General features: G+C 41.4%; 1 protein-coding gene and 2 pseudogenes across 1 annotated transcript; 2 read left to right on the top strand and 1 right to left on the bottom strand.

The window, feature by feature from the left end:
- Nucleotides 1-524: 524 nt before the first annotated feature.
- LOC147910083 (uncharacterized) lies at nt 525-2,341 on the top strand. The gene is given in 4 exon segments (XM_087403941.1): nt 525-759; nt 1,241-1,461; nt 1,618-1,914; nt 1,916-2,341. Coding segments are annotated over 4 exon segments (1,179 nt in total).
- A 5,141-nt stretch (nt 2,342-7,482) lies between these two features.
- On the bottom strand, nt 7,483-8,010 carry LOC147910082 (protein GVQW3 pseudogene; annotated as a pseudogene).
- A 1,560-nt stretch (nt 8,011-9,570) lies between these two features.
- On the top strand, nt 9,571-10,107 carry LOC147910081 (uncharacterized; annotated as a pseudogene).
- Nucleotides 10,108-15,705: the final 5,598 nt, after the last annotated feature.

The raw sequence follows: 15,705 nt of genomic DNA, 5'->3' as shown, positions 1-15,705 counted from the left end.
GTCTATCGGTGAGATCGTTGCTTCGAGAATACGCAATGTCGTGTTCTCGGTACACCGCGTCCAGCGGATTTATGCCCGCGTCACCTCTAGTTAATCGTTTCGTAAGTCGAGTGCCCGGACCGCAAAACTGGTAACCCGGAATATGTAACTCGAAAGGAAGCGCGTTTATCGCTCGATTTAGCAAACTGCCGCGCGACGCCGACATTCGCTACAATTTTTTATCTTCGGTGTGGGACCGTCGATATGCATTCGCCACGACTAATTGTAGTGTTCGTCGCAGCGACGATAAGTTTGAACCTCCGAATCTGTCTTCACGTGTTCCGGAAGCTTGTCCCAGACGTGTCCGATGTATTCACCGTATACGCGTAAGAGTACGACCTTCGGTATATATTGTAACTGCTCAGCGCTCAAATCTCGAATATCGGAAGGATGACACAGCGCGAAATACATTTTGTTACTGCGCGATTCGCGGATTCGCGCGCCTTTAAATAATCGTTCGAGAGCGCGTAGTCTTTAGTGTGAGCATGAAATTCGTGCTGCAACCGCTGACGATACGTGTCACAAACTGTGACGTGAAATCACAAATGATGGGAGGCAGTGCGGAGAAGCGCAAGCACGGCGAAATGCTGTCGAGTACTATACGCGCGATCATTTGCGGCCCGTCGAATTGTGGTAAAACCAACGTTCTCATAAGTTTGATCGAAAGTCCAAATGGCGTACGTTTCGAGAACGTCTACTCGAAATCACTGCAACAGCAAAGTATCGATATCTCGAAAATTTATTTATATCTATCGATGAAATCGGCTACTTTACGTTTTCCAACAACATCGTTCCACCGAACGAGGCGCACCTAAATTCTATTTTTATCTTTGATGATGTGGCATGCGACAAGCAGGATGCGGTGAGAGAATACTTTTCGATGGGTCGCCACGTGAACGTTGATTGCTTCTATCTTTGTCAGACGTACGCGAGGATACCTAAACATCTGATACGCGATAATGCGAACCTGCTGATCCTGTTCAAACAGGATTGTACCAACTTGAAACACGTTTACAATGATCACGTGAACACCGACATGTCCTACGATGAATTTTGCACGTTGTGCCGCGACTGTTGGCAAAAAAAATATGGATTTTTAGTAATAGACAAGGATAGTGCGCTTAAAGACGGGAGATACAGAAAGGGATTTAACGAGTTCGCAATACTGTAATGTGACTAGTCGTTGTTGATACTTTGCCAGAGACGAACATGACTGATGTGCGCGAGCGTGAAAAAATCGCGAGAGAAATCGAGAAGACGAGCGAGTCGATCTGCAAGAAACATCGCGCTCTGAAAACCGATAGAATCGAGGAAGACATGGCATTGGACAGACATTTTAAACCTATTATCAAACCGCTGCGACAAATCGTTGACAGCCCTGGTGTGCACGCGATAAAGAGACAGTCGTGCGACGATGGCGCAGTGTCTGCCTCCAAGCGCGAGAGGAAGGAAGAAGAGGAGGAGAAGGAGGAGGAAGAGGGAGAGAAAGAGAGACGATCGAGCGTTCCGCGATTCCGATGATCGATCGCTCGATCGTGTACAGCTCCACTCCGCGTACGATGATCGTACCGACGATAGAATTGTTGGATAACGTTTTCGAAACGACTCGCTAGCAACAAAGGTTCAAAATCAGTTGCAAACGACTCGCTAGCAACAAAGGTTCAAAATCAGTTGCAAACGTCGGAAGGTCGAGAGGCGTTGCAAGCCGGCTTGGGTCCGCTGGGTCAAAAGTACGTCGAGGCTGTCCTGAGGAGAGCGCGAGATAAACAGAAGAGTGGTATAGATAATATATACGGCGTTTACCTACACAAGGATGGATTGATGTTTGGCAATAAACGTTTCGACGTGGATGCTGACAACATCATTATCGACGGTGTACTATAAGACCGGTTCACCCGGTCTTTACGAGTTAATTTTCAAGAGAATTCCCGACGATCTCCTTTACACGGAAGACGATATGAACAAGTACAAGAGCATGCTGCTGGCGACGAATGCGCACAAACATAAGCATCATTCGCAGGGTCGATTATTGAGCAACAGGGGATACAAGTACAAATACGTAATCGCGCCGTTGATGTCGATCACACCCAAGAAACAGAAGAAGAAATCTGGAAAGGGATTACCTCACGCAATGACATTAAATGACAACGCGATCGATTACGTACACTGGGACGATCCCAACGAGCTGGTGGATCGTCTACGATTGCTCGACGCTTCGCACCGAGCGGACAACAACGCTCACGATAACGAGATGCTGTCGATTATCGAAGAACTTCGCGAAGCCGGTCTTATTATAAATTAAATCGCGTATCGACGAAACGAGTCAGTCGAGTGACGTCAGCGAGAAAAAAAATACTTTTGTCCTTTGTATTACACGTCGAATCATGAAAAAGAAATCCAGCGAAAAGAGAAAAATTAGCTCCGAGAGACATCGACTCGTCGAGGAATTGCACGCTCCGGCGAGAAGAAATTTTCCACGAAGACGCGTCATAGTTCGAGAGTACGACGATTTATGGCAGGCTGATATCGTTGAGATGCGTCCGTACTCGAGCTTCAACAGAGGCCATCACTACATACTCACCGTCATCGATGTGTTGAGCAAGTACGCGTGGGCCGTACCGCTCAAGAGCAAGGGTGGAAGCGAGACGGCTGATGCTATAGTTGAGATAATTCGAGTGGAAGATGTCCTAAAAATTTACAAACGGATATGGGGAAGGAGTTTTACAACGTCGATGTGCAGAAAATCTTGAAAAAACACGACGTTAATCACTATTCCACGTATTCGACGTTGAAAGCGTCGATAGTCGAGCGGTTCAATCGTACGCTCAAAAGCGACATGTGGAAGATGTTTACACTCAATGGCAATTACAAGTGGATCGACGAGCTGCCGCATCTCGTATCAGATTACAACGCGCGCAAGCATCTCACTATCGGCATGCGACCCGCCAACGTAACTCCCGCGATCGCCGAAAGACTCTTGGACACGGTGTACAGCGTGATAAAAATCGCTGGTCCAGCAAAATTCAAAGTGGACGATTCGGTATGCGTGAGCAAGTACAAGACGATTTTTGAGAAGGGTTACACGCCAAATTGGACCACCGAGGTGTTTACGATCGTTAAGGTACAGCGTACCAATCCCGTAACCTATCTACTCGAAGACTATCGCGGAAAATCCGTCGCTGGTGCATTCTACGAGCACGAGTTGCACCGCGCTACTCATCCGGACGTGTATCTCGTGGAGAAAGTACTGCGCAGGAAGGGAGACAAGGTGTACGTCAAGTGGCTGGGATTCGATGGATCGCACAATTCATGGACACGCAAAAACAATGTCATTTGATAAAATTTTTTCGTGTATTTTTTTTACATATAAAAAATATATCAATATAAATATATCAATATAAATATATAAAATATATCAATATAAACGTTTTTTATTACTTCCCATTCATCGTCATCATCTTCGTTTTGGAGTATATAAAAAAACATAAAGACACATAAAGTAAGTAAAGTAAATTAGAATACTAGTATATAATACATATATGAATGTTAAAAACATGTGATATATATTATATGAAAGTACAATAATCATAATACATAAAAAAAATAATACTTGTATAAATGTAAAAAAAAGTGTAAAATACAATAGTAATACATAATAGCATAATACATATATTGTATTACAAAGGTATCCGCCAATGTCCCCATGGTAACGTCTCCGTCGAGTCCGGTACGACATATCGTTTATCGTCATATGGACTCAGAGCGATTTTCGATTCGGATATCGTGTACACCTCGTGTAATTTAGATCGTATACGCGATTGACGGCGAGTCATTTCAATCTCTTCGTTCAAACACCGCGTGTAATCGTCGAACGTTATCGTTCGCGCTACGATGTTATTCTTTACGCCTTTCGCCTTTTTAATGTCCTTGCCATCCACTCTCACCGCGTACATCTTCGCTCTAAGTCCAACAAATTCGGTCATTAATACACCGTTGTTCTCATCCTTCATCAGGCCGAGTACTTTTTTGTTCGCGAGAGGCATATCGTACATGTTGTCTGCCGGATAATCGCTCGTGTCGAATCTAGCGATATCGCGTTTCAGTCTCGTAAACATTGTCGCATTCTATATAGTAAATGAGGCTATCCGTGTCGGTGTACATGATCTTGCATTTGTTCCGATACATCGGTGACATGTACTCGTGATGAAATTCATACAAACAGACTTTCGATATGTCAAGTATGCACATACCCACGTAAATCGGCTTGTTGAATTTCACCTCGAGTTTGCGCATTTCGACGGCAATCAAATTTTCCGTAAAGACGCTGCGGCTGTGAAAATTCGGTTTCGCGATTATTGCCTCCGCGCCGTACCGTCCGTCCCATTTTGTTATTAATTTTACATCAACGTGGTTGCGCACATTCTCTATGGTCTTACCGAATACTGCGTTGTCATTAGCTTATACAAATTTTTTTCGAAATCGTTTTTCGCGAACGTTCTAAATTGTGTATTGAGTTCAATGTAATCGCAGAGCCATGGAGATTGAGCACTCGATGGATCTTTACTTACGAAGACCATGACGAGTACATTGTTGCAGGTTGTGATAATGGATGACGTAACGCTGCTTATTGTACAACGTCGCTAGAAGTTTATCTTCGCGCTTGCCAGGCGGTTTATCGCGCGTTCAACAGAAAGGTAGGTCAGTGTGTCGGTCGTGTAGATGCTGCGGATATTCGAGATTGACCTCAAGAATATAACCGGTAGGTGAATCCGGAGCGATCGCGCTCACGTCAAAGTTCGCAGCGTCTTCGACCTATCGAAATTCGATGTATGGTAAAGGTTGACACATCGCCCATCCGTACAGATTATTCACATCGTAGTACATCAAGTACGACGACGGTTTCGATGGATCGAATGAATACATGTACTTGTTATTAGCCTGCGCGTATTTGCCGGAGCATTGACTGAAGCCGCCGCGTATACTGCGCTCGATGAACATGATCATATCAATGTCGGTGAGCAACTCGAATCTTATGCGTGTATATTTCAGCATGGCGTCCCACGTGAAACCTGGCAATGTATAATAATGCGCGGAATCGAGACAGTAACTCGCGATGCAGCTATTGCGGAAATTTTCGAAAATGTCTGCTAATAACAAGACATCAGTTTTCAAGTACAGATCACTGTACTCGCCGAGCGTTCGAATGGAGAATCGCTTCCAGATGTTCGCGGCGTGAGCGTAATCGCTCTCGGATACTGTATCGCCTGTCAACGAACTGAAAAATAATTCGCGATGGTAAGCGCGTGTCCTGTAATTTTTCGACGCAATCAATGTACTCGTACGGAAAGACATCTTTTTGTGTGAGTAATTCAAATTCTTCATCTGATAATGTTGGAAATTCGGAATGTACAATTTTTAATTTATCTTTGTCAAGATACGACGCCAATTTATCAAAGCTTGCATTTAAAAATTTGAAAGAATCAATGAATCTTAATTTTATGCAATTTTTCTGAAAATTCTTTTCATTTGTGTCTTTGGTGCTATCGACATGTTTAGTGAATGAAATATATTTTTCTTTAGTTATCAGTAGTATATTTACATGTCCACCGTACGCGATAGCAATTTCCTTAATTATAAAATGCGCGTCGTAGCCTGATAAATTGTGAAATACGATTGGAATATAAAACGAATTTTTATAATTTAAATTACAATTCGAATGCACTGGACCACGATATCTACCGGTGAGATGACAATGATCGCGAACCCGCATGTCGTCTGGCGCGAACGGTTTCTCGCAGATGTGACGCGTCGCGCTACGGTATGCCTCCCATTGCTGTTTAGATAACGTTTCCATAGGCACTTTGGTGGATATGATATATTTTCACGCGATGCGCCAAATCGTTGAGTTGTCGTGCGAACCACGTTTTCATCGCGACGGAAGTGATACGACGCCGTCATCGTACGTAGTAGCCTATGCTAAACGCGTCATGCTGTTGATACGCGTACGACGATGCGTCTTCCTTGTCGGATTTCGTCTTGCGTAAGACGCATTCCAGATCGGCGTAGACGATGAACTCGTTCTCGATTGTTATAGTTGTCGAATTCGAGCTGCCTGTCGTCCTCGCTCGGCAGTCGGATGGCGCAGTTGTTGATCTTCTGGCAGTCCACTTCGAGCGACTGCAATTTTTCGCACAAACTGAAGTAATGAAGACACCTACAAATAATAAAGAAATTTTTTCTATTTTTTTTACTGTTTTTATTGACTATTTTTTTATTATACTTACCGATCACAAAAATATTTCCTGCTCTTGTTCCCAGTAATTTGTGATCTTACAAGGCGGGATAGATTTTTTATCCACGCAAAGTGTCTAATGTTGTCGTTGCGTGAATGTTGTAGGTACAGGAGATTGACATGCTTCTCCTTCTTGTCATTGGTGAGCCGCAGAGGAAAGACCTGTCTATTTTCGATGCTATAGACGTTGATCGACACCGCGTTCAACCGTTCGAATTTCGGAATGTCTTTTAATGTCATTGGAAATTCGATACCCGCGAGATTTAATACTGCGATGTAATGCGGGTATGATGATTTCCGATTTACATGTCTTTCTGCGGGGTACAGAGCGGCGATCACCGACCACGCGAAACATGCATTGTCCGTCGAATAAACACTGATCACCACTCGTTTCGTCGCTATTTCTCGTGGCACTTCGATGTGACATTCCGCGTGCATTGGATTATGCTTATTCACATTCACTATCAAATTGAGGATTCGCAATGCCCACCCGCTGTCACGTTCCTGGAATTCTTCGAGCGATGCTAGGATAGGTTCGACGATGTGTCGCTCGTGCATATTGGTGCAACGATATACAGGGTCCATTATAAAAGTAATGCGCATTTTCTGGGAAAAATAGATTTATTGATTGTAGCGGTACAAATGCTCAAAATTCTTCAAAATACTCCTGAATCAATACACTTGCGGAGACGTGTCTGCCACGCCTGGAAGGAACGCTGAAACTCCTCGACGAGAATGTCTCTTAGGAAACATGCTTTTGGATGTTTTCCACGGACTCCCAATGCTTTCCTTTCAGCTCTCTCTTTAAACGGGGAAACAAAAAAAAAGTCGCACGGAGCCAAGTCGGGACTGTAAGGGGGCTGGGGGACCACCGGGGTGTTGCTCCAGGTAGTTGGCAACGATGAAGGCCGTGGCTGGGGGCATTGTCATGGTGGAGCTTGATCGCGTCTTTGATGTCAGCCCTCACGCGCGCGACCCGGCGTTTCAATCTCTTGAGCACCTCCAGGTAGAAGGCTGAGTTGACAGTTTCTCCTTGCGGTACAAACTCAAAATAGACGATTCCTCGGACGTCAAAAAAGACAATGAGCATCGTTTTGATGCGAGACTTGCTCATTCGCGCTTTCTTGGGGCGGGGGGATGATTTTGAGCAGCTACTCGCTGCTCTGCCTTTTCGATTCTGGGTCGTACTCGAACATCCAAGATTCGTCTCCGGTTACGACAGAGTTAAGAAAGTCCGGCTCATTTTGAATCAAATCCAACAATTCTTGACAGCGCGAAACTCGAAGTTCTTTCTGGTCTTCCGTCAACACTTTTGGCACAAGCTTCGCGCAGACCTTGCGCATTTGCAGATTCTCCGTCACTATCCCATGTACCGCAAATGTGGACATGTTTAGGGTGTCAGCGATATACTGGATGCTCAATCGATGGTCGGAACGCAAAACTTCGCACACACGATTCACGTTTTCGTCGGTTCTGGCCGTTGTTGGGCGTCCAGAACGGGGTTCGTCGGCGACTTCCTCCCGGCCCTCCTTGAACGCCTTGTGCCACCTCCCGGACTGTGACCTTGAAATGCAGTCGTCCTTGAAGGCCTCTTGAAGCATCTGGAATGTTTCGGTTGTATTCTTTCCAAGTCGCACGCAAAACTTGATGGCGTATCGCTGTTCAAGCGAACGCTCCATCGCGCGTGTTACAAAGTCGAAAAACACACTTCACGCGGAGGCACGTCTTTCCACTCAGACTGCTCGGAGCAAACTGGCAACCGGCTGCCTTGGAAGAGCAGACCCCCCACCACATTTCCCGACCCATTTTACCCCGCTACGATGGATATTCGCGTCACAATAAAATCATGCGCATTACTTTCATAATGGACTCTGTATCTCGCTGTTCTTTGTAATTATGCTCTTATTAGCACGTTTATCCTTCGTCGCAAACTCGCCATTGAACGCGGTGTTCACTTTTACACTGCCATGTCTTTCTACAGCGTCTCGCAGCACTCGCTCGAGCACTACATCGCCAGCGTCTTCTAAAAACCGCCGCGGCTCGATGTGATTAGAGTTTATCACCGCACCTGTCAATATTCAACTCTCAAACGGCATCGATCTCTCGCCAGACAAGAGATCGTTCGTTGCCACTCGCGTACTCGCCACCAATGTGCACGAAACGTCGCTCCAATTCCAACTTTGCACCCGCGCTTTGAGTCGCGCGATCCTCGTCACCGCGGATTGTCTGTATCCAATGGTGAGGCGCGGACGTTTGGCACGACAAAGTTCTTCGAGCTGCTCGATGCATTCGTCGCATCATTGCAGCCATGAGAAACACTCCACCAGAGTGGCGACCTGGCTGCACTGTTCCAACAGTTCCACTCGCTCGTAGTTTTCTATGTTTTTTTTTTAATGTGTGCAAAGTGGACACATGCTGCATGAAAATATAATGGAATAACAAAGATAGTCTGCAATTCATGCACGACCTGCCATCTAGCCTATCGAAAGAACCGGTCTCATGCACTCTGACGTGATAATGTACTCGTATGTATGAACGTATATGTATGAACACATATGTATGTATGTATGTATGTACGTATGTATGTATGTATGTATCCAAAAACGTCAACGCTTCTGTTAAACGTGTCGCGACATGTCCGATCTGACAGTACATCTGACAGTACATATATGCAATGTATATAGGCAGTATATTAGACTTTTTTCATTCAATCGTAAGCTTCAATTACGAGCGTTAAGACATGGACCGAATAAAAGAATATATACGTCGAAAATCAATCGAACGAAAGGGGTACTGTCCATTGTCGCCAAGTCCGCCAAGTCTATCCTATTCGAAGGAAAAAGCGAGATATTGGGAATATCCTGGAGAAAAGGCGTCAAAGTCGCCAACGTGCTCATCACCAACGTCATCGATACCATCGAAATATAAATCATAAAGTATAAGCATTGATAAACTCGCGAACAAAAATAAAAAAATAAAAAAAAACGTAGAAAGACTCGATAAAACGTGTTGCGACAGGTTCACAATTCTTAGAAAAAGAGGGGAGAGTTATCCCCTCTTCAATTCTAGAAGTTTTATATATATCGCAATTTACGCGGGTGCAATTAGTTTTGCGATACGAATGGTTGAAAAAAAAATGTACTTCGCTGAAGACAGCAACGCATCGTACGAAACGAAGAAGAACTGCAATAACATGTAAGTTTTAACATTCTATACACAAAAGAAACGTTTTTAACATTATGTATATACACAGCATGGAGCATCGCAAGATGCGTTTATTGGGCAGACGTTACGATCTGACGACTACGGGCTAAAAATTTTTGGAAATTGGAATCAACGTTAGTCCACCGAGTTACGTGGAGATCGCCCTGGGAGATCATCGCGGACATGAACTGCTGCTGTCTCTCGAAACGTGGAAGGGTCTCTACAAGCAGCGATGGAATGTTTACAAGATGCTGCGAAACGAATACAAGGGCAATTTTATAAGTGTTGGACCGCTAACTGTCAGCGTTTGCATGCTGAACGATGCTACGCTCGTATGTCTCAATTCTTCGTCCGTACGCATGATGACCGAAACGACGCTACGACGTATGTTTGAGTTTGACGAATGTATCGATGTAATGTTCGAACGATTAACCCGACTCGTCGATACGGTTGATGTCAAGTATACGCAATTCTCCAACATCGCGTCCAAAAACGCTATACGCGATAGTGATATCTTTAACAAACATCAGCTCGTCGATTGCGAGCTATTGGCTTTAGTTTTTAATACGTAAAAAAAGAAATGATGTAATAATATGTGAATAAAAAATTTTTTTTGTTCATATCATTATATATATGTACTTTCTTTACTTCCTATCCGTCTATTCATCCATCCATCCATTCATCCTATATTTCGACGCGCTATACCGATAACTTTTCGTGACGGCACTTATGATCTAAAGTGTTTTATATACAACTGTCCCCCTATAGATCCTAGGCAAGCTCGCTTCTCAACGGCGAAGATCGATTCTCAACGTCAGTCTTTGTCCTGCTTTGTCCGCGCGCAAGACGTGTTAAGACGTGAGTTATATTTTTTTTCCCCAACGTGCAACAATATTCTATCATTTAGCGTTAATGATAGAATATTGTTGCACATTTTCTGTGATTAAGTGAAGTGATAATTTTTTTATTGTGCAGATATAACATGCAAAAAGAACAAAAAGTTGAGGAGACTGCCTCCTTCTCCTCCTCCTCCTTCTCCTCTTTCTTAAAGGAGATTCAGAATAATATCATAGTTGATCTCACTCAATTGCATGTAGATCAATTATTCAACCATCTCATCGACAATCTCGATGAGACTGTGGAGGAAGAGGAATAAGAATTCAGCGGAAGATGAGGAGGAGGAGGAGGAAGAGGAGGCGGTGGAGGAAGAAGAAGAGGAAGAGGACTAAGAATTCAGCGAAGGATGAGGAGGAGGAGAAGGACGGAGAGGGAGAGGGTGTGGAGAAAATAAGAATATTTTTTTATATAGTTTTTTTTCTTTCTTTTTTTTCTTTAATATTTCTTGTTCGCGTTATAATACTGCCACGCATTTAGGGAGTGGACTCCGCAGTGGCTGTCTGAAACGCATTTTTTGAGATAGGCGCGAGATCTGCAGTGATGGCCCGAAATGCACTTTAGGACGCGGGGTCCGCGGCGGCGGTGGTGGCACTGGTGCCTGCGGCGGGGTGTGAGGTGGCGGCAGCGTCTGCGGCGATGGGATGTTGGGTGGCGGCGGTCCCAATAATACGTGACATCACAATGGCGATACGTATCATCATATCAGTAAACACTGATAGCGCTGGGACTCATCATATCAGTAAACACCGATAGCGCTGGGACTTCCCGCGCCTCCCCTCTCTTCCTCGCGCCTACTCCCCTATGAGTATCCCCCGCGCCCCGCGCCCCGCGCCTCCCTCAGAGGACCTGGATTAGAACCGCCACTATTATACTACTAGCGAGTCTATCCTTTAGAGTCTCTCTCTCTCTCTCTCTCTCTCTCTCTCTCTCTCCTCTCCTCTCCTCTCCTCTCCTCTCCTCTCCTCTCCTCTCCTCTCCTCTCCTCTCCTCTCCTCTCCTCTCCTCTCCTCTCCTTTCCTTTCCTCTCCTCCCCCCCCTCTCTCTACGGTCGCTTGTTTCTAGTGACCGAAAATGCTTTCTGGAAAATTTCAGCCGCTCAATATGTATAATTAAGAGGAGAAGGAACATTATAGATAACATATAAGTTTTAATAAATTATGCTAATCCTATATGCCTTCAATTTATGTATAATATAATAGCAAAAATAATTTCAAAACACGATAATTTAGGAGATATTGATATTTCCATGATTTTCCATGAGCATTATACATGTATATAACGTTTATAGAAGTGATTTGCATGACCTCGGCGTGGTCTCATGCGTATGATGCGAGATCTGAATGTTCGAGATCCCATGATCAATTCCTTTTTTCTTTTTTCATAATTTTTTTTTAATAAGTGACATTGTTAACAAGCACATATTACAGGTTAAATATATTTTTATTTAATTATTGAAATTATATGTGTATTTCTAAAAGTTTTAAACTGACAATTGTAGCAAAAAATAATTCGACGTAATATGCGTCGAATAGATAGAAAATCAGTATTTTTATATGTAAAAATATATGTAAGATCTGTTTAGAAAAAATCCGAAAAGAAATCATGTTTCTGTAATGTTACATTGATGTCGATCAGTACTTTCTGTGAAATGTTTTTTTTATAATTATCATCCGAATGAAAATTCTGATAATCAATCAAATCGCAAAAGTGCGATGATTAATATAATTATAAGGATGATACCAATATAATTTTATAATTAACAAATCAAAAAACCTTTATATGTGCCTTTATATGCAATACACAAATAATTTTTTATTTATCTATTGAAGTGATTCAGTATTCTTCCTATAGTTATTGGAGTACATGTTAAATTTGGGTCGACTTTTGAAGCGTCGCTTTCTTTCCCCGCCGCCGCCGTTCAATGCTCGACGGCTGAGCCGGATCACGCACGGATGTGTATCTCAGGAGCGTTGCACTAAGAAATATGCTGCTACCTTCTAGCAAATTATCAATCTTTTACTTTCCTTAGTCTTATGTGATGTCTTCTTTATTCAACATGCCTTCTTTATTCACATGTTGAATAAAGAAGACATTGCGGAATTATTGGAGTTAAGTCATTCCAGTTTAAAATTACGCATCTCGTTCTGTATCAACTCTTATTCTTTAGCCTTAAATTGATATTATCAGTATTCTATATTAAAAGATATTACATTTTGTGGCACATAAGCGTGGTCAGTAGCTCTTTGAAAGAAAACCGAATGTATCACAAAAATAAAAAAGTAATATTTTAAAAATACATAATATTCAATAAAATGTATTTACTTATTAATATGATGTTCAATCATTATTATTAAGAAAATAACAATTATGTAGGAAGGAAAATATTTTCATGATAATTTTCATGCTAAAATGTTGTCATGTTAATTTTCATGTTAGAAGGTATGATAGCAGCATATTTCTTATACTGTGACGCTCCTGAGATGCACGTCCGCGCGCGATCCAGCGATTCAGCCATCGAATGTTGAGCGGTTGTAAAGGAAAAATAGGCAGTATTTCAGAAATTGACTAGAAATGTGTAACTAGTTCCGAGCACACTGAAGTACACATATAATTTCTATAATTTTATAAAAATATATTTGAAGTAATATGTTCATTAATAACGTTATTTATTTAAAAAAAAAATTATGGAAAAAAGGAAAAAGCAGGATCGAACATAGGATCCTCAACATTCTGACACCTAACGCCCAAGATCACGCTGAGTTTTTGTGGATCACCTCTATGAACGCGGTACATAAAGTACACGGAAAATCGTAAACTATATCTCGTCAACTATCACTAGCAAAAATGATTTGAAATCATTTTTGCTATTATACATTAATCAGAAAGGTATATGATTAACCCTTTCACTTACAATTATGTGAGACATCATGTGAGACTCGTGGTAAAGAAATCGGACCAAACATAAACAACACGTTCCAGGCTGTTAATTATGGGACGCGCCATCGAAACTTAAATCATAGGGCAAAGGGTTAATATAATTTAATAAAAATTATGTATTATCTAGAATGTCTCTTTCCCCCTTATGATACACGCCAAGCGGCCGAGATCGCCGAGAAAATATTTTCGGTCGCTAGAAACAAGCGATCACAGAGAGAAGGACAAAGAAAGACTCATTGTTTTGCTAGAGCCCAGTTCGACGTGTCCGCGCGGAGACTTACCGATTACAATCGGAGCTTTTATCCGTTTTTGTTTTTTTTTCTGTCTCGCTCTATCGAAACAACAGAAATTGAAAGAATTTTAAATCATAAACACGTTTGCCACTTCTCCGTTTTTTTTTTGACAGACTTCAGTTTCTTGGACTAATATTCAATACTCCAGCAGATATGAAAATCTCCAATTTTTGTCGTCCGCTGGAGTATTAAATATTAGTCCAAGCAACTGAAGTCTGGCAAAAAAAAAACGGAGAACTGGCAACCGTATTTGTGAATTAAAATTCTTTCATTTTTTTTTATTAAATTATTAGGTGTTGGAATTAATTCGTAGCGTTTTACAAGTGATGGGAAGTACTTTCATTAATGTATTTTTTAATGCTCATGTGAAATAAATAACATTCTTTCATTAAAAAACGCTACGAATTAATTCCAACACCTAATATATTAATCATATATCTTTCTCATTAACGTATAATAGCAAAAATGATTTCAAAACGTAAACATTGATGAGATATATTGTACAATAGTTTACGACTTTCCGTGCACTATATGTACCGCGTTCGTCGAGGTGATTTGTAAGAACTCAGCGTGGTCTCGGGCGTTGGGTGCAAGATCAGAATATTGAAGATCTTACGTTCGATTCTGCTTTTTCCTTTTTTCATAATTTTTATTTAATAAATAACGTTATTAATAAACATATTACTCCAAATATACTTTTTATAAAATTTCAGAAATTATATACGTGCACTTCAATGTGCTCGAAATTAGTTGCGCATTTCGAGCCGATTTCTGAAATGCTGCCTACTTTTCCTTCACAATCGCTCGATGCTTGACGGCCGAACCGCTCACACGTAGACGTGTATCTCAAGACCATCATAGTATAAGAAACATGCTGCGACTATACCTTCCAGCAAATTGTCATGAAAATATTTTCCTTCCTACATAATATTATATTTTCTTAATAATGGTGATTGAACATCATATTAATAATTTAATGCATTTTACTAAATGTAATGTACTTTTAAAATATTATTTTATTATTTTTATGATACATTCAGGTTCAAAGAGTTACTGATCACTTTTTGTGCCACAGAATGTAATATAAAATTTTACTTTACCGTGTCATATATCTGATCATCTATTTGTATTTTTTTTTTAGTGGAATAAACCTGGAGAATACACTTACATGACATATCAATAATAGAACTTCAAAGATAATAGAGAGTTTTTTGTATAATAACGTGGACTTAGATACGGTGGACGCCTTTCCTTAATTAGTCGCTAAGGAAAAGATAATGTGACCATGATATCGATTATGTATCTTTTTTCTTATAGTGAAAAATAAAAATTTTTTGTATGTATGTGTATATATATATATATATATCTGCATACATATATCGTTTTGCGTGACGCTGTATGTGTAGAAAACAACTGCGTTATACGAGTCAATCAGCTGTAACCAGTATGGAGTACCAGACTCGCGTTCACAGTATCGTTGCCGCGCAACAGTACTGTCAATGCAGTGTAATAGTGTTCTACACACAACCATATGTGTGTGTGTGTGTGTGTGTATATTTATATAGTGTTTTGTGTCCACAAAATAGAAAAAATGTAGTAGCAGAATATTGTCTGCCTTTGACAAGAGAAGGTTATGGGTGCTTTCTAACAAGCGACTCAGTACAATACAGTACAATATCTCATCCTTATATTAGCAAACAAGATTGTAATGATGCACCGTGTCACACTGTGTCTCTTGTTGGAAGGTATTCTAGAAGGCCAAAATTGGTTATTTTGATGTGTGTTTCTTGTTGGAAGGCACCCTATAAAGCCAGAATGAGAAAAGTTAGCATCTTTATGTTATTCGTGAAAATATCACTTTTATTTATCATACAAGTGATATGATTAAATGTTATAACAATAAATTGCGCTTTGCCTAATTATGATCCAATATTAAAGGCGTTTCATCGTGGGCTGACTATTTTTAATTTACTGCCAGAGGCGTTAATTGTGAGCTGGCTAGCTATAACAAAATGCCACAGCCGTAAATCGTGCTTTGGCTAG

This window comes from Acromyrmex echinatior, chromosome 3, assembly GCF_024713525.1.
Source record: "Acromyrmex echinatior isolate Ae372 chromosome 3, ASM2471352v2, whole genome shotgun sequence".
NCBI classification, from domain to species: domain Eukaryota; kingdom Metazoa; phylum Arthropoda; class Insecta; order Hymenoptera; family Formicidae; genus Acromyrmex; species Acromyrmex echinatior.
This window is presented reverse-complemented; position numbering and strand designations above follow the sequence as displayed.